The sequence below is a fragment of the Varroa destructor genome, unplaced genomic scaffold, assembly GCF_002443255.2.
Source record: "Varroa destructor unplaced genomic scaffold, Vdes_3.0 BEIS01000003.1, whole genome shotgun sequence".
Lineage (NCBI taxonomy): Eukaryota > Metazoa > Arthropoda > Arachnida > Mesostigmata > Varroidae > Varroa > Varroa destructor.
The window spans coordinates 43,324,748-43,343,327 of record NW_019211456.1 but is presented as its reverse complement, the minus strand read 5'-3'; the positions used below and the strand labels follow the sequence as shown (position 1 = coordinate 43,343,327).

Below are 18,580 nucleotides of genomic sequence, written 5' to 3'. Positions count from 1 at the left end.
CAACATGTCTTGAAAAACGTGCAACAGGAGTTGGCCAAAACGAAAGTAAAAGTAAGCTACTTAGAGCTATTGGCGAAAAGCGTCTTCAAATGCTTCAAGTTCTCAAAAATCCGATACAGCTATTAAGCTTTGCTTCACACCACGGGCTCCTTCCAGCTGGCAACCAAGTCTGTCTACATCTAGCTTTGAATTTAAAATACCTCTGTGTTTTTCCGAGGCAAACGTGTTATCACTGCGCCATCGCAGTTTGAGCAGGTCTGCCCCGAAAAACATTTTTACCGCCAGAACTACGCCTAGCCTTGATCTATTAGAAATACTAGTAGGCACTATTATGCATTCCTTATATAAAAAAAGCCTTGACCTACTCGATGTGAACCAAAGAGTTAATTATTTGGCACTATTGTTTTATCGCAGAAATAGTACCCCGCCTTTGCTTGAGATAGCTCTATAATTATATTTTTAATTGCGCGCACCCAATGAGATAAAATTAATGCGGCGTCGTTACTTGAGCACGTCGTAGGACTCAGCGAAAAATGGATGCCTGTCAATTCCATGGTAAAAAATAAGATAGAGTTCAAGTTTACACTGCAAAAAATAACTGATTTCACTTCACATTTTTCACCGTTTCAACGAATTCAATGACACGACTACTCTGATGGAGACTTGTTTTCAGTTAAATTATTATTTTTGTAACAGGCAGTTCTTATTGATTAACACGAGAACTAAACGTCTTGTCAACCACAACGGTGGTCTCCATTAGATAGCACTGCCATGCAATATCTGTAACAGTTAATATGACCTATGGCGCTTGATGCAGTTAGAAGAACATCTAATAAGTCTACGGAGAGTTATATCCAGAAAAAATGGAATCTAATATCACTCCTTCGGTACATTTGAATGCACTGTACAAATGAGTTGAATTTAACTGCTATGAAGTTGCTTACGCGGCACTGAATAATTACAGAAACATATGAGTTTCCCTCATGAAGAGGCTCAGATTATTCTGGGCCTCCAGTTTTTGTCTGACTTTATAGACTTCTCAATGGTTTGATCCTCTTCCGTCATTTATTACGGTATCTGACAATATTGAACGTCTCCAAAATGTATAGGTCTTGATGAACTACAGTCACGAGTGTGTGTCGGCCTGCTCAATAAAAAGAAGTCGACGAAGCTTTAACACTAGGATTTTGACGCGAAATTTAATTAAATCACCTTATAAGAGTTCGTTTAAGCACAAACTAACTCAAGAACAAATTTAGTTTCTGCCTCATAGGCAGATGTTTTTCGAAGATTGTTAAAGACAGTTCTTCCTGTAGTACTCAAGTTCGTTTTGAATCAAGTTTAAAGTTCAAAATCAAATTATGCAATTCATTATAACTTTTTTTTTTATAAGTTCTTTTAATATGCCGGGCGATTTTCACGGCACATGCATATTTTCCTTGTACGAACTAAAACGCTTTATTTTGCTGTTCTCGCCAGTAGGCCGCAAGGAGTCAATCGCTTGGTCTCATTTTTAGCCGTAAATTTAATTGCTTAATATTGTTGTTTTACAGTGGAAGCTGAATGCCTGCCCCGGGTATACAAGTTCCAGTACTTTTTTAAAGCTGGAAGTATATAATCCTGAACACAGATTAGCCACTAATATTAGGTAAAGTGATTCTTAAACTTATGTCTTATCAAGAATGTGTCCTGTTTCGTTATTGTATTCAAAATTTTTATCTGTGCAAATACAGCAAAAGGTAAAAATTGATGCTGAATTGTTTTCTCCTTGTATTGTTATAGCTGCTGGCGGGTAAACGTGTTGTACACATTTCACACAGGCGCTTTTTTACTGTTAAAAAAGGCACGTGCTTCGAAAGTATCTTGTATTAGAATCAGATATTCTTGCTACATTTGTCTTGGTTAATAATCTTACTACCTGACTGAACAAACTCTTATGAGTGTTCTTTGAAAGGATACAACTTTATTGACAGTATTCACACGGTGTAAGAGCAGAGGCGGTTCGGAAAGCTGCATCAGAAAAATTTTTATCTAAATGGTGAACCGACAAGTGGTCGCCTCCAGTGGGTCTCCTCGATGTGGACCTGTGCGTCTACAGCTGGAGCCAGACCTAACGATTGTTCCTAGCGAACTCTAATAAAAGCTCGAAGTTTTGTCTGCTGCATTGCCAATATCTGGCATACCTTTTCATAACCGGGAATTATGTCTCAGCTGTACCAGTTCGTGTCCAACGGTGGGTCAAAACCTAGGGTATTTTGTTTTGAACAGCACAATATCTAACAAAGCAAGTTTTGTCTTAAACTAAATAAGAACACTACTGTTATTATAGTTTTACCGTACCACATAATTACGATTTCGAAACAGAATCTATTTAGTACTACATAGCACAAACATTGATTTAAAGAAATGTGCTTTTATCCCATATACAAATTTGTAAAGAGTATCGTGTATACAGTGCTTTCTGTATAGCTGTCAAATGTTAGTAATTATATATATATATATATATATATATATAGGTAGACATCGATGATGTATCGAATGTATAATGTAAGTATACACCGGCATAGCGGCCTATGTACAAATGGATCTTATGCAACACCTAAGCGATGTTCAATGTATAAGGGGATGCTGGAACGCCAATGACATTACCTGAAATTAGAAGAAATTCGATTAGGTGGATTGGTTCGAGCTCTTGCGGAATGCTAGTCAAAGGAAAAGCTTCTAATATATTGTGCCTAGTAACGGGATGCATCTGATAGAACTACAAACGGAATACTAGGCGAAAAAGGTTGTAGCGCGAGTATTATAAACGACACAACCCATAAAAAGGCACACCAGCAGTGTGTTTACACAAGAACGTGACAGCTGTTTTTTGACTTTTACGAATAATTTTACGAAATAATTCGACGAATACCCATGAATGAAAACGTTACGTACCTCTAAAGTTTTTTTTTAATAGTCAGAATCATTATCATCATTGTTGAAATCGTCGTCATCATCATCGCTTTCGACGTACATTTTCTTGCGCGCTCTCTGCGGCGGTTTCTTCACTGGCGCATCTTCTCCATCGGAGAATTGTGCTGGCCTTTTCTTGGCTGCAGTAGTGGTGGTAATTGTTGCAGCCGCTTTGCCTTTTGGCTTAGGTTCGGCTTCAAAATCCGAGTCGCTGTCGGCTTTTCGACTGGTTTTCTTTTTAACGCTGTTGATAAAATCGTCAAAGTCATCTTCATCCTCGGAGTCCTTCTTCTTCTTTGGCTTAGCCTTGGACTTTGCAGTGCCTGCAGCAGGCGGTTTTTTCGCTGACCCGGCTGGCTTGTTGTTATTGGAGGCGGTTCCTCCGCCTAGGCTACTGCCCATAAGGGCGTCGAATGCGTTCGCAGCGGCAGCAGGCGACTCAAATTCGACCTTCTTAGCCCTCGCGCTCAACGGGGGAAGATCGTCCGAGTCCGAATCACTGGGAACATTTACTGGGGGATGGGGAGACAAGGGACTGTCATCAACGGCAGCTTTTTTGGCTGCGGCCTCCTTTCGCGGAGTAGCAGCAGTTTTTTTAGGAGGTGTATCATCGTAGTCGTTTTTCATTGAGCCACCCACCTCGCCGTCGCTATCCTGGCCGAACGCAGTTTCCTGTGAGAAAAATGTCAAATTCGCATTAGAGTATCAGCGGCACGCGCTATGTCAAAGGTTTGGGTATGGAATGCCTCAAACGGGAGAATAAACGAAAATTGTATAAACGAAAATAAACGAAAAGAAACGTGCGACCCTGGCTTTCTTTTCTTATCAATATTTATGGTAGAGCACATCGAAACAGATTTAAAATGTGATCAAACTGTGCGAATATAGCGAATCAAAGCAGATTTGCAGAGTCGGAAGCTTCAGTTATACGTTCGGTTATTTATTTCTATAACAGATTTAAATTTTTTTACCTTGTTATCGGAATCATCGTCGCTGAAGTTATATTTGATCTTCGTTGAAGCCGCACGTCGGCTGCTTTGCCTTTCAGGGACTGCAGCGGCGGCTGGGACGGTGCCCTCGAACATACCTTCCTGGTCGGAATCGTCACTTTCGCTGAAATTCTTTTTCTTAAAGGCCAGCTTTGTTTGCTTCATGCCGTCGGATTTTTTGCGCGGCTTTACATCTTTGACCGGAGTTCCGCTTTCTACCTTAATATCGCCATTGCCATTTTCTTCACCGTTGAGCTCTTTCTTAGCGCGCTAGAAGTGGGTCATGGAATAACGAAACATGAAAGCAGAGGATATCGCTGTTACCACTTGGATAAAGACTTTCCTTTACACTACAGTTTTTGTTGGACACTGAGTATTCTACTACTTAGACATGACCATGCTTAGTGGATGCATTAGTAGGCTTCCACAGGCATTGACAGACAGAAAAACATACACGATTACTAGAAAAAATAAAGAAGTTGGCATAATGCAATGAGAGCATGCTACTGGGAGAGAACAAATAAGAAGGCACAGAATCCTAGCTTAGATATTACATAAACTACGAAGTGTCTACTTGAAGCCAAGCTACAAAGAAGACACGGCTATAACACGAAAATATATTGTTAGCTACATTTATTTAAAAAAAAAATGATTTAATTCATTTTCTACTACTGCACGTGTACATTAACATGACTATAAGCACTGTCCTTACATCCTTCATTAATATATTTTATAACACAATATTTCGCCATCCATATATGCCTCTGTAGCTTCATGAAGTTAAATATTAAAAAACAGCGTCAGTTTATGAGGTTTAAATTCCGATACTATTTTCCATTGAGAACCTGTTCTTCTCCGCATCGAATAATATTTAGCCGAGTGCAAAAACTATACAATACACCTGGCAAATCTTATTAATCTTAGTACGCTACCAGACATTATAGGCAAGATGTTCGGTCGGAGTCGCGCAGATATTTTTCGACACGTAATGGAAGAAGGACCTTTTTCAAGAGGCCCTAATGCCAATCTCGAGTACGTATGCAACTGCCTCATTATGGATTCATTGAACTGCAGGTCCCAATCTTCCATGTCGGTCGTACTACTTACGCCTCGCTTTCCAGGTTCTCCCTTTGGCTTCGTCGCCTTGGCAATCTTCTCTTTAAGTGCATCGTCGATTTTTGGAAGCACACGTTCCGCGGCAGGAGACGGCATATACTCTGGGTTCTTATTCTGCGCCCGTCCGCCCTTTGTCTTTTGAGCCGGAATAGCCTTGCTCTGCAAGCAGGTAGGATATTTATACAGTTGAGTTTGGCAAATATCTTATTTCGTAAACGTAGGTTATTTCGATTTCCATGCAGTATCTTTGTAGGTTAAATAATCGTCAAACCACTCTGTAATTTAAAACCTCTGGATTCCTGAAATGATTTACTTTGGCAGATAAGTCAGCGACATACCTTGACCTTTTGTTGTTCTTCTCGCTCTTTACGCTCGACCTCTTCGAGCTTAACGAGAAAATCGTCTAAGTCAGCCATCCAAAGATCCTTGGGTGTTTTTCTCTTGAGGATGTCAAGCTCAGACAGCTTCTGATCGCGCTTCTTTAGCAATTCCTCTTTCTTTTCGTAAGTGAGATTCCACATAGTCATGCCAAGCAAATAATCGTAGTTCTTCGTCTGCAGATCATCTCGAACTTCCGGGGACTTTTCCTCCTCATCTTCGTCATCAAGGCCAGCTTCGGCTTCTTTTTCCTGATCAGTGGTATTCTTGTCTTTCCATTTAAGCATTGGATCTGGGTCGTATCCTCGCTCGACAAGGATTTTCATCATTTCCTTCTTTCTTTTATTCTCCACAACGAGCCTTCCATCGCACTTCTCCAAGATAAACCTGGCCTGGTTACTGAGTTTATCGGCTTCTGCCGTCAACAAGCCAATCAGATAATCACGCCGTTTGACGTAACCTTGTAAACGGACATTGAAAAACTCCTCAAGAATTTCCTCTGGTTTCTGGTAAAAACGGATGCAGCCGTTAGAATCGAAAAGCACCATCGAGGTAGTTGCGATTGTCGTCTGTAGTTTGAAGGTTTTGTGCAGGCCTTCATCCTCGGCTTTAGCGAGGTTTCGCTCATCCATTTGAACTACAAAACGTATAGTCGTGTCGGTATTATATTCTTTGTAGTCCTGGATGATACCTGGGACCTTGTCCGAACCATGCAACAGAGACTCTAGGACGTTTTCTTTGTATGTTTGGGTCCAAGTTTTGATCGGCAATTCAGTAATTTCGATCTTGTTCGACCCCAATATACCTAGCTCGCCATGGACGACGTATCTCAGACCTTCGTCAATAGCCTCAATTTCGCCTCTGAAGCCCTTATACCATGGCTTCATTTTTTTTAGTGGCTCGTCGTTAATTAAACGTTTGATGTTTGCGACAATCTCTCGAGGATTGTAATTTGGCACCTTAGTGCTCCAGCCCGTGCCGATACCTTCAGCACCGTTAACTAAGATCATTGGAATAATAGGCAGATAGAAGTCGGGTTCAATCTTCTGGTTATCATCAAAGAGATAGTTGAGCACGGGATCATCCGAAGTAGGAAATAGACTTCGTGCCAATGGGCTGAGTTTTGTGAAAATGTACCTGGGTGACGCAGAATCTTTGCCACCCTGCAGCCGAGTACCGAATTGACCGATGGGCTGCAGTAGGTTGATGTTATTACTGCCCACGAAATTTTGGGCCAAGTTGACGATTGTCATCATTAGCGACTGTTCACCGTGGTGATACGCCGACATTTCTGCTACGGATCCAGCAAGCTGGGCAACTTTGACTTCTCGCTTATCGTTCCTCTTGAAGCAGGTGAACAATACCTTACGCTGTCCTGGTTTAAGACCATCAATTAACGACGGAATTGATCGTTCATTATCCATATTAGAAAATAGAATCAGCTCTTTATGCACGAAATCATTAAATGACACCGACGTTGTGTTTTTGCCGTAAAGGTAGATCTCAGGCAAACCGAGGCATCGACGCTGTTTACGCTCTTCCATACCATTCGTAAGCCATGTTTTACGCTCGTCTATCATTTTTTTAGAGAACGCCAGTGTAATAGCGCTATCATCTTCAGCGCCCTGATAGTGAAACGTAACGCGATGACGTTGCATATCTGAAAAGTATTCTTTGGCCTCCTTAGCCGTCGAGGTTCCCAAACCTAAAACATTAAATAGAGAAATAACAAACAGTCGTTACAACACTTAAATAACCTTAGAATGACCTCGAAGAAAAGAACAACCTATAAAACCTAGTTTCTCTGTCATCATTGCATTTATAGCAACGTGATCTTTCGCCAATGACCCGACATAATTTTCTTAGTATGTGTTTCACCTTCGCTAGTATGCTATGGTACAGAAAAAAAAAACAGTCTGCATCGTAACATAGCCACGAACGTGGAGAGCATGGCTTAGCATTAATCCGAAAAACTTACCCTTATAGTATTTTATACGGAACGTATTCCAGTTGGGCGTAGCAGTTTTCCACTCCTCAAATTCAGGAAGCGAAAAGAACGATAGCTCCTGATTTCCCTTTACGGCCTTCACGATCGGGGTAATAAACTCCTCAAGGAAATTCATTTTCAGAAGCGATGGCCAGTTGTGGTGGATAAAATTGATTAGCAGACCTTTAATGTGAGAGCCGTCCTGATCCTGATCGGTCATGATCATCACCCGACCGTATCGAAGTGTCTTCATATCATCATGGCTCTCGTATTTCTTTTTGTACTGAAGGCCGACAATTTTGATTATATTATTAATTTCGGCGTTTTCAATAATCTGTTTGTGCGACGCCTCACGAACGTTAAGAATTTTTCCTTTGAGTGGGAACACACCGTATTTGTCTCGTCCTATCACGCCCAAGCCTGATACAGCTAACGTTTTGGCTGAATCTCCCTCGGTAAGAATAAGCGTACAGTCAATACTACGGGCTGTGCCAGCATCATTAGCGTCCTCTAGTTTCGGTATACCCTTTAGCTTGGACACCTTGCTCTTCGAGCACTTTCTATTCATTTCTTTCTGGGCCTTGAACTGCACCCATGACATAATCGCCTCTACAATACCACATTTCAAAACATTGCTCTGAAATTTCTCCGACAGATCGCATTTCGAGCCAAACTGTTTAGCTTGTTTAGTCATATTTTCTTTGGTCTGCGAGTCGAAGGAGGGATTTTCGATAAGACAGTTGATAAAGATCCACATGTGGTCGCGGATCTGCTTTTTGCCAATGTTGACACCAGCTTTATTCTTCTTTTTGACCTGCTCAGCCAGCTTTTTGCACAGCGAGTCCACTACATACTCGACGTGTGTACCACCCTTAGTTGTTGCAATGCTGCGAAAACAGTAAGTAGGTGAAAAAAATACACCCAATATTTAGCACACTGAGCTGTGAATAACGCCTCACATCCGCACTCGCTTATTTTGTCCGAATGTGAAGAACATGCTATCTAAACTTCAATGTTGCAGCTACAGTTATTTAAAGGCAAATTAATGAAAAGTCAAGCCAATAGAAGCATTTCAGATTAAACTCCTCGGGGGCGCAGAACAAACCATTAGGATGCCTTTCATAAGAGCACTACAACTGCCTTTTTTTATAAGAGCACTGCAAGTAACTGCCCATCTACTTCGGTCACTAAGATTGTTGATACGAAAGCCAGCATTAAAGTGTGCTTAATGTGTCACTGTTATTATATGAACGAATTTTCGGTATACTATATCCGTTATATTCTCAAAATGACAACTGACTCACTTGTTCACGAAGCTCATCTGTTTAAAATCACCTTCAGGTGAAAGGCAACAGGCAACCTCCCATCGAGGATTTACGCTTTCGTGGACAACAACGAGCGGCTTATCGCTGTCCTCATGCAGGCATTTTGACGTAAACATCTGCACGTAGTCTTTAAACGATTTGATCGGCAACCTGTTAATTAATCCGATAGAATAGTGAATAGAATAAATGTGTGCTGTACATCCAATCATTTGCTTACATTGATTACCAACCTACTCTACCTGAGGCACTAAATATTACTGGCACATGTCCGTACGATTAATAAAAACAATGAACTAGCTTCACACAGCAACTTGTCCACACGTTAAATATACAAATGGCTATCTGTCATAAGGGTAGAAAGAGTTCACTCTTAAGTATTGTCTAGGATTCACACCTGATTGACCGCGACACTATACCAACCTCGTTCCGTTAAGAAACACCTTCACACCAGGCGTACATCCGGCAACATCATAGGCACGCCGGCTGATCAAGGCAACGAAATCCTTGTCCAGTGTCTCCATCTTGAATTTTGCTAAATCTGGATAAAAGGTCACTTTTGTGTAATCCTGAGACGAATCCACAATTTTCGGGTCGGCTGTTTTTGTCATGTTATCCGTCCAGGTCTGTTTGAATGCCCGTTTGCTCTCTCGAGAAGCCGTTTCCACCGTGAATTTAGTCGAGAATATGTTGCACAGTTTTGCACCGTAACCATTACGGCCACCAGTAACTTTTTTTTCGTCATCATTATAGTTCGACGACGTCAACAGATGACCAAAGATTAGCGTGGGCACGTAGCACTTCTCTGTCTTGTGCATCACAACAGGAATACCTTTTCCGTTGTTCCAGACCGAGATCATATTTTTTTCGGGGTCAATTTCAATTTTGACACAATCCTGATTTTTGTCGCGTTGTTTATTGTCTGCTGCATTCACGAGAATTTCGTCAAAGATCTTGTAGAGACCTGGCACGTAGGTGATCTCCCGGAACTGCATCCCGTCTTGTTCGCCGTCGTACACCCACATCTTCTGGGTGTGCGGCTCCACCGAACCGATATACGTGTCCGGACGGAGTAAAACATGCTATTCAACCAATTACAAGAAGCAAAACAGACAGGACGAAAATCATAAAATAAGGCTTCCGTTAATATGCTGTTAGAAAACTGAAAGACAAAGTCTAACAATATACTCGCCGTGTTTATTACGGTTTTGTCTGTAAAAACCAATAAATTGTCTTCTATGAAAGCTCAGAGTAAGAATTTGAAAAAAACTTCCAAAATAAACAGTATGAATCTCGCACGGAACTAATACCAAAACCCCAAAAAATGGTAACATACAGTACAATGTCGGCGAACCTATGAGAGCAAACCTACGGCAAACCATTTGTCATTTATCTTTCAGTTTTGCTTTAGCTAATATAGTATATATGCAAGCTTTAATAGATATCCGCACTGTATTGGAAAGGTTTGGATTTCATAGGTGTAGTAATAAATGCTTATTCACAATTGGCTAAACGGCATTTATGCTTTCATTATAGAATAATAAGCGTGTAGACATTGACAGTATACAATCAACACTGTTTTCTACTTCAAAGCAATTCAACATTAATTCTCTACGATTTAAAGCAATACAATAGAAACTATAGTATTTTAAATACCTTAGTCTAGTTGTTTTAACCTATTTCGGAGTTCTGAGAAGTTTAGTGTGGTTTTACATTAAATATAAGTTATATATAGACGTGTTCTTTCTGATCAATGCGCCCAGCAAGTGTGACCCTAATGAGTTTATCTCTTCGCTGTAATCCCGTGCCCTTATAATGAAATATTAATTGTCGCAAAATATTCCGGGTTGGCCCTTCCTGCATGCATTGTCATGCCAGTGACATTTTCCCCTTCCCGAAATTCCCTTCTGTCCTACTCTGTATTCTGCCGATAGCGTCTAGCATAACGCTCAATATAAGCAAAAACCGAAAACAAAATGTTACCCTTACTTTTTGTATACGCGCATACCAGCGGCACTTGATAGCACTAGCTTAGCTAGTTAGGGCGTCACTCGATTTGGCCTGGTTGGACAAAACACATTTGTGCCATATGCATGTATGATTGTATTGTTGCGCAAACTGGCTGCCGGCCTCCGCTCTCTCTCTGAATGGTCGGTGTCGTCGGCCCTAATATAATAATGGTATTAATAATAATAATAAAAGCTACAAATCTCCACTATATCAATATTTCGATTGGTATACCACGGCGTCGGAGCAATATGATAATCTCGATCAGTTATCTTCTAAATATTAGGTCAAGTATCGCGTACTACGAACGGTAAGTTCACTACATAGGTACTTATAAATCAATGGGCGAGCGAGCAGCGGAGCAGAACCATAAAACAAAGTGCGGTGTTGCCGTTGTGTTTAAACTTCTTCTCGTTTTGCTCTTATCGAATATAGAAACAAGGGAAGCGTACAAAGACCGCTTCTGGGGGGTGGTGGGATGGGTCGGTCGAGGGGAGGGGGAATGGGGGGAGAAACTGAATGAATAAGTGGAAGGTCCGTCCCACTTTAACAGCAACGGACAACGAACGCCGCAGTTAAGAGAGTCAGAACCGGCAAATCGTTCTTTTTTCGACCGGCACACCACCCCAAACTGACCGAGCAACCGTCTGACAGCAAGCGAACTGTCGAGTGCCTCGGCGGGGCAACGACCGTTAGAAGGCCGCGCTGTGGGTCGTAGTTTGGAAACCCGAGATTCGTTCACGTAACATCCGACGACAAGGCTCGCGGCAATCACAGAAGTACGCTTAAAATAATCTACTCTAGATTCTACCGAACCCTTATAGACAACGTATATTGTTTAAACTGAAAGCAACACACCGCAAGCATTGCAAGTTGAATGCAAGCGACGCCAGCGAAAAGCCGCTACCTGTGATATTGGATGCCGCAGTCGACTGCTTACTGCTGTGTAGTACAATACGAGGTAGTGGTAGACAGACGATGCAGCTCCCTGAGTCCATATCTCTATTATACAACGCGTTGAAATGAACAGACGAAGTGCGACAGGCCTTACCTCAAGTTGGGACTTTTTCTGGTAGATCTTTTCGATGTCCTCCCCCATCTCAAAGCCGAGAGGGTGCGATCACGTCTTGCACTCAGCGTCCACGCAACACACTGCCAAGCCGAACGTGAGCGTAGGTTGTCGCCGCCGGAAAGATGAGCTCGGCTGCCGGTCCGACAAGAGCGCCAAGCAACGACTCTTCAGGAACCAGTTCCCTAATGGCGCCAAAGCGGGTAACATGCACAATTTCGAAATCTATGACGGAGCATTATCTTGCGGATAAGTTGGGCTGCTCCGAAACCACAGAAAGCTGTAGATGCTGATTCAATTTCTTAACTATTAATGAATTCGATAGTCTCTACGTAAGTCGCACACGCTTCTAACGGAGGTTTATGATAACACATGTTGCTTATATTATACATCCGAGACGACGCATATCGTCTAATTGAAAGATGCCCAAGTATGAATATTGTTCCGAGAAATACCGTCTGTGCATGAGGTGTGCTCTTCGTCTCCAATGTTGTGTTTTTCATCTCACATCTAAAGTCTGTATACAGAAAAAATAGCACTATTGAGCCTCACTATATGCGAACAGACTATTCGAACACTGTAGCGAGATCATATCTTGCAATTTGCGTAAGAGACAATTGTTTCTTTTTAGTGTTTCTCCACTATTTTGTCTACCGCGCGAATGACGTTCCATCGTGTGACTTGGGAGTGAGTGTTCATGCACAAAAATTTTTTGTTTTTTGAAAACTCAGTTTCCTCTCTCTTTCGTGGCTGCACAACTAATGCGCATCTGCTATGGTGATAGTGTGACTCGGCCGTTTGAATCAAATTTTTATCTTAAACTTGGTGAGGGATTTCCTCTCGTACGGACTTGCTCGACGTCAAAGGGCGTATAGCTAATCACCGCCGTTAATGAATGCAGCGTCAACAATGAACGTAAGTTGAGAAAATTTAGCATTTTAATAGCTAAAGGTCGACTCCATTTTTCGAATTCTACAACCTACTATAACAGGAACCATGCGCTTTGCGAAACTCCCAATGCAGTCTGAAAGTTTCGTTCGTAAAGAGGGGTTTGTAGCGTAGATGCGTAGAGTTGTCTGAGTTTAGCAAGATAACGTCGTATAGCACTGACGACCCAGCATTCTAGCCGTCCAGACTTTCCTCCTCCCAGCCCAACTTGTGCTGCTGCTGTTATTCTGCCTGTTGTCTTCACGGTGGCGCTTACCGTCGTCACAGCATCAATCGCAGCATTCACTGATCACGGTGGCCGCTGCTTCGGCAGCAAGATCGACAGCCAGACTATTTGTCTATGGAACGCCAGCAGCAGCAACTTCTACCAGACAGTATTCGCAGCATTAGCTCGTATCTAGAAAACAAGCAATCGCTTCATGGTTAAACGCATGGTCAGGCGACCACGGTCTGTTTTAGTGGTGCATCATGGCAGTTGTTGCCAGCCTGTTCTCTTGCTGTTCACGCTGGTAGAAAGTGAACCACTAAAAAAGAAATTTACAGGTGATCAATTTCGCTTATTCGAGGTTGTTACACGCCATAGTGAAGCATGAATGAAACACAAAATGATGTCGCCTCATAAAATTTTGGAAAGGCAACTGTCTACGGAAGTAGCCGTAGGCTGGCAGCCTGCGCTTACAGTTTTAATGAGACGACGGATTGAAACAGCCGCAGCAGACGCTGGACCATTGCACATATAGAATATTTTAAGCCCATTAACGTTGAAGGCTTATTTTTATATGTTCATTATAGTTTGTAATGTGACGAGTTATATGAGAAGTCTTCAAAGGTCTGTGACGTTGTCTCGTGCAGAATTGGGTCAACGTGTTTATATTGTTCATAACTTCGATTAATTTGAAGCATAATATATTTTTCAGAAGTAGAAAATGGTGCTTATCACAATTTATGCTGTTTTCTTAACGACATTGTTTGCAAATAGTTTCATATGTATATGTACATATATATCCCTTATATTAAATTTATACAAAGAAATCAATACCAACGCACTTCTGCCAGAGTTTAGAGAAATGGTAATAGAGATCAAATTTAACGGTTTAATAGGATGCCTCTTGCCTTGACTTTGTTGACCAAACGTATGATGCTGACTTGGACAGACTTGCTTTAACGTGCGTTTCCTATAGAAGTAAGTTGTGTTTACTTAGGAATAGATAACTTATAGTTCACATATGTATGCGTCTTAAAGGGTAGTTTAGATAGCTGAATACAGTTTGAGCATTATTAGTCCTAGTTATATGCAACGACACTTCCACTCGAAGTCATTCTAATTGAAGTGTCCTACATTCTATATACCACTATTATCTTGTTTGGCTAGCCTGGAATGAATATTTTCGTAAGTCAAACTTTTTCCGATGATTTCTTTAGCAGGCACTGTTTCGCATACAGGTTATAAATCAAATTGTTTGTCAAATTGTTGTTTTACCTATTACACGTTTTCAAAGGATTTTGTGTTTACTCCGTGATAGGTTATTTGTTGCGCCTATAATGATTATACAGGCTATTCATTGGGTGCTCGATAAAAATAACGCAATAAACTTTATTACTACGGATACATATGTTTTACCTCTGTGATGGGTGAACCCGTTTTAGCCATTTGAAACAAATTTAGTACAAAGTATGTGATGAGTGACTTAGCATAGGCTTCATCGTGTTGTAGTATTTTCATATCATTGGTAAAACCATTGGAGTGACAACATACGGAAAACGTGATTGTTAGCCACACATACGTGTTTTTGGAACCTTCATTTTTCAATCAATGTCTTCCTGTGATTTTCTTGTAATACAAGGCCGCTTTGCAGCGTGGGGCGCCTATAAATAAAAACAACGGAGGAAAAAAAAAGAAAAAGAAGAGCAAGAACAACAAGAAAAACGGCCAGGCGGCTTTGTCGATATCTGAATCGGTCTTATCGGCAGAAGACACAATTGGAATAAACTCGACATTCGCTCCTACGTTGAAGGAGACAACGCCAGCTCGCATACCCGTAAGTACAACAGAAAATGTCATCTATTAAGCCTGTATTCACGTGCAAATCCGCTTGTAACTTTGATTTCGATACTATTCCACTTGCCTTCAGTCCTTTTTAAAATTTCGCGAATCCGTCTCCCAGATACACCATAGTGTTTTTCATAATTGAGAAATTTCGCTTTTATTAAATGGATGGATATTCTTTTGTCAAAGGTATGCCTTTGCGAGTCAAACCTTTTGCGTAGTGTGTTTACCTTTGCCATTTGCGGTTGCCTGCTTTTCTCAGGAAGTGTCAATTATACCCTTAAACGCGACTAGGACCAACTCTTTTGCGCCGACTGTGTCTGCTATAGATTCCTCGGCCTCGACCACCGTGGTAACGTCGCAAAAAGCTGGAGGAGACGAAGCATCAAAGAAGAAGAAAAAACGGAAGAAGAAAAAGAAGAAAACTGCTAGTGATGCGAAATCATCGGGCGCAGGCGATGCAAAAGCAGATGGACCAGCAGTTACCGTGATTCCATTAAATAAAGATCCAGGTGCAATACCTGCACACCTTAATCCTGCTGTTGCGATATCACAAAGTGAGTTCCCATGAATCACAAGGCCTGCTAGTAGACCTTGTAGTGCTCTCAATATCGTCTGCATATGTGATGGAAGAGGAATAAAAGTAATAATATGCTCGCATGTGGTTGATAATATTAGGCTAATTTTTCTGCATAAGTCCACATTGGTGGTTATGGTGAAATACATTGCATGGGTGAAGTTTGAATTCTGAATTCTTTAAAAATATCTAAAATGTATATTGATGCATGCATTATATTGTGTACTTTCTAGGAGCCGGCTCTCAAGGACCAAAGGTAATTGAGTGCTCTCCGGTGGTAACTCTGATCGGTACGAACAAGAAAGCCAAAGGTCACGGAGCTTTGTATAATCCGCCGAATCCACTAAAGGTTCACACACCAGCCATTGACGAGGTAAGTTGTCTCAACTGTTTCATCAACTAATCGAACTAACTTTGTCTATGATACATAAAATCACAACACGTACGCATATATGGAAAGCTTACACTTTGTGCCATGAAAAACTTGTCACTTTGAATATGCTATATATTATAACACATACGGGTGAAAATTGCTTAGAAATTTACTGAATATTAAAACTATACGCCGTAAAAAGCAAAACGGGCATAACATACGATTGTTTATAATCGACGAACTACGAAAATTTTTTTATGCACAAATAAGTATGTATATCGTACCTGTTGCTGCAATACGCCTCTTGCAGGAGCCACTCTCTAACGAACAGGTGCAGACGATCGGTGGTGGCTTCAGATTTCCTTCTTCGTTGCAGCCGGTGTTCGAAACTCCGGAAAGTATTGCCGTGAACACCGGCGTTGTCTTGAATCAAGAGACAAGCGGAGTCCTCACGATTGTTCCCGTCCGGCAGGAAGGGGAGAAGAAGCGCCGCAATCGTAATAAGATCCTCCCGCCCTGCTGTGAACTTCGTGGTAGTTCGGGCCTTGAGGTTGTCTGTCCGCATTCGAATAAGCCCATCCCCAACTACAACTTCATCGTGAATGAGGACAGGGAGAAATCGCGCCAGTTGCAGGAAACACAGGAGTCACTTCAGGTACGCGTGGTGAAAGAGAAAGAACATTTAGTTCATTTTGAACAGGTTGGATCCAACTGTTGAAAACTTTTTTATCAGACTTAGTTGAAGGTAAAAACGATGTGTCTCGTTATATACATGAGAATTATTACGAACGTGCTATTTCTCGATAAAGTAGAACCACCGATTGTATGGTACAAACGGATGCGATATATTGTTCTTATGTACTCGACGTTTTGCTTGGATATGTATAGGCATCACAGTAATTGCATTATTAATAATATATAATGATGTGGTCTTACAGCACATAGATGATCCGGAAGTGTTGGATTCTCTGGCGAGCATTGACCACTCCGTCACGATAAAGTTAGTCGGAGGAAGGGACGCCCCACAGACAACGGTGCACCGGCAAGGTGACAAAAATACGACAATCCTAGTTCAGGCCGCGGACGCTATGAAAAAAAACGTTCCTAACAACAACAGTGGAGCGGTGGAGCAGCCGACCGTCAATAATACTCCGCCTGGAGATGCTGATAAGGCTAAAAAAGCTAGGTTGAAAGCCGAACGAAAAGCAGCATTTGTAAGTGATTCCTTTCTATTTTTTGGAACCTTCGTTAAAGCTAAAGCAGGATCGTTTTTGGATCTAAACTAAATTCATCCTCAGGTGTTAATTTTTGAGCACTTGCACATCTAATTTCTGCAACATAGATTAATCAGATTGTGGACACTATATTTTCGATATACAAGCTGTTGGCGTGTATTCAGCAACGCAAGTCGCGCTACTTAAAATTAAATTCAGGCGCCAATTTTATAAACTGTGCTATGTTCTTCTCTTGATTCTATGCAGGAGGCAAAGCGTGCAGCAGAGTTAGCTGCAACCGGAGATGATGGGAAGGAAAACAAGAAGGACTTAAGTAAAGCCCAAAGAAGAGCGATTCAGGAGGCCCAGCGGGCCAAAAAAGCTCAGGCAAAGGAAGCATCAAAAGGAGGTGAAGTTAAGACGGCGGAAAACAGGGCAGCAGTGCCACCAACAAGCAAAACACGAACGCGAAACGAAAATAGTTTGGCTGCTGACAAGAAAAAGGAATTAAATTCTAGCAAGAAAGTTTCATTTGCTGACAGTAAGTAAAGACAATTCCACTATTCAATTCTTTGCTGAATAGCGTTTGTATCTTCTTTAAGTCCGCACTGAGTTAGTTCTAGCGTAAATTATCAGCAATGGATCCAATTAAATCCTACGAGTGCTTCAACTATATTAGGTCAAGAGTGACTATACGATAACCTGAAAACGCATCAGTCACTTTCCTTTCATCACACTCATCATTTTTGCTTGCGATTTCATTAGTACCATCTGCAACAACTCCGTTTGTGCACATGCATACACGGGGCGAGAGCATAAACAAACTGAGCAAGTACAGCAAAGATTTGTCGCTGCATCCTGCGATGCTTCAACTTGGCTATCAAATCGCAGAGGGCCGGATCGTGGATGCCGACAATCGGTGTACGGCTATGCTTGAAGCTCTACAAAAGCTTGTAGAAGATTTTGGCACTAGGAAGGATCAGGAGAAAAAAGATATTCGCCAGCTTTCCAAAGAATTAGGTTCTCAGATGGACAAAAACATCGAGTAAGTAATCGATGAATTTTAGGCTCCGTTGAAGTACAGGGCGTTTTGTTTGGGTTTAATACGCGAGCGAACTTCAAATTTTAAAGATCATTCTAAACTGATTAGTCGATGAATAGGACAAAACATGATATACTTTTTTTTTCTTTATAGGAATTTCACGAAAAACGCTGATTCTTGTTGTTTTATGTTCTTTAATCTAATAAATAGGTTTCTGGAACACTGTCGACCGCTGTCTGTGTCCATGTTAAATGCGCTATCATACGTCAAGACGACAATGGGCGAAGAGTGCACAGATATGCGCACCGCTTCTGAATTCGCCACGAATATCAAGGAAACGATAATTAGATTTGTGGAGGTTGAAATTGGCCTGGCCAGAAGGGCCATCGTGGCCAACGCCAAGGATAAGATCACGGATGGTGATGTGGTACTTATATACGCTAGGTTAGTTCATCGTAACCACTCAATCTGATGCAGTCTATTTGATAGAAACCTATAATGGGAGTTTATCAATTGTATCTTATAATTAAATTATATCTGTGTGCTGGTTTCTATA

The 18,580-nt window shown here is 41.4% G+C and overlaps 2 protein-coding genes across 5 annotated transcripts in view; one reads left to right on the top strand and one right to left on the bottom strand.

Annotated features, from left to right (window-relative positions):
• Positions 1-1,941: 1,941 nt before the first annotated feature.
• LOC111247746 (DNA topoisomerase 2-like) lies at positions 1,942-12,023 on the bottom strand. 2 transcript variants are annotated; one of them, XM_022799048.2, is made up of 10 exons: positions 11,806-12,006; positions 10,737-10,913; positions 9,171-9,829; positions 8,730-8,900; positions 7,417-8,312; positions 5,399-7,143; positions 5,052-5,219; positions 3,927-4,214; positions 2,938-3,627; positions 1,942-2,649 (listed from the first exon to the last, which is right to left on the bottom strand). In XM_022799048.2, exons 3-9 carry the CDS (start codon positions 9,770-9,772, stop codon positions 2,953-2,955), a joined length of 4,545 nt encoding a protein of 1,514 aa, XP_022654783.1. In that variant the 5' UTR covers positions 9,773-9,829; positions 10,737-10,913; positions 11,806-12,006; the 3' UTR covers positions 1,942-2,649; positions 2,938-2,952. The 2 variants fall into 2 exon arrangements, with proteins under 2 accessions (XP_022654783.1, XP_022654782.1); XM_022799047.2 differs by lacking the exon at positions 10,737-10,913 and having other exon boundaries at positions 11,806-12,023.
• Positions 12,024-12,256: 233 nt separating this feature from the next.
• Positions 12,257-18,580, top strand: part of eIF2Bdelta (eukaryotic translation initiation factor 2B subunit delta) — an 8,104-nt gene continuing 1,780 nt past the window's right edge. The window contains exons 1-9 of one of the 3 annotated variants that reach the window (XM_086984592.1): positions 12,257-12,738; positions 14,616-14,810; positions 15,081-15,375; positions 15,629-15,768; positions 16,079-16,423; positions 16,707-16,982; positions 17,250-17,523; positions 17,748-18,027; positions 18,235-18,468. In XM_086984592.1, the coding sequence (XP_086840718.1) occupies positions 12,715-12,738; positions 14,616-14,810; positions 15,081-15,375; positions 15,629-15,768; positions 16,079-16,423; positions 16,707-16,982; positions 17,250-17,523; positions 17,748-18,027; positions 18,235-18,468 (2,063 nt within the window). In that variant the 5' untranslated portion in view covers positions 12,257-12,714. The remainder of the gene's footprint in view (positions 12,739-14,615; positions 14,811-15,080; positions 15,376-15,628; positions 15,769-16,078; positions 16,424-16,706; positions 16,983-17,249; positions 17,524-17,747; positions 18,028-18,234; positions 18,469-18,580) is intronic. The other 2 variants (XM_022799051.2, XM_022799050.2) reach the window with 2 other exon arrangements.

Bases quoted from the DNA above. Each gene is read 5' to 3' on its own strand.
- LOC111247746 (XM_022799047.2), bottom strand. From the start codon at position 11,853: ATGGGGGAGGACATCGAAAAGATCTACCAGAAAAAGTCCCAACTTGAG. The intron at 8,313-8,729 runs GTGAGTCAGTTG...CTGTTTTCGCAG, and splicing joins CAGATGAGCTTCGTGAACAA to CATTGCAACAACTAAGGGTG. The intron at 3,628-3,926 runs GTAAAAAAATTT...TTTTTCTCACAG, and splicing joins ACGATGATTCCGATAACAAG to GAAACTGCGTTCGGCCAGGA.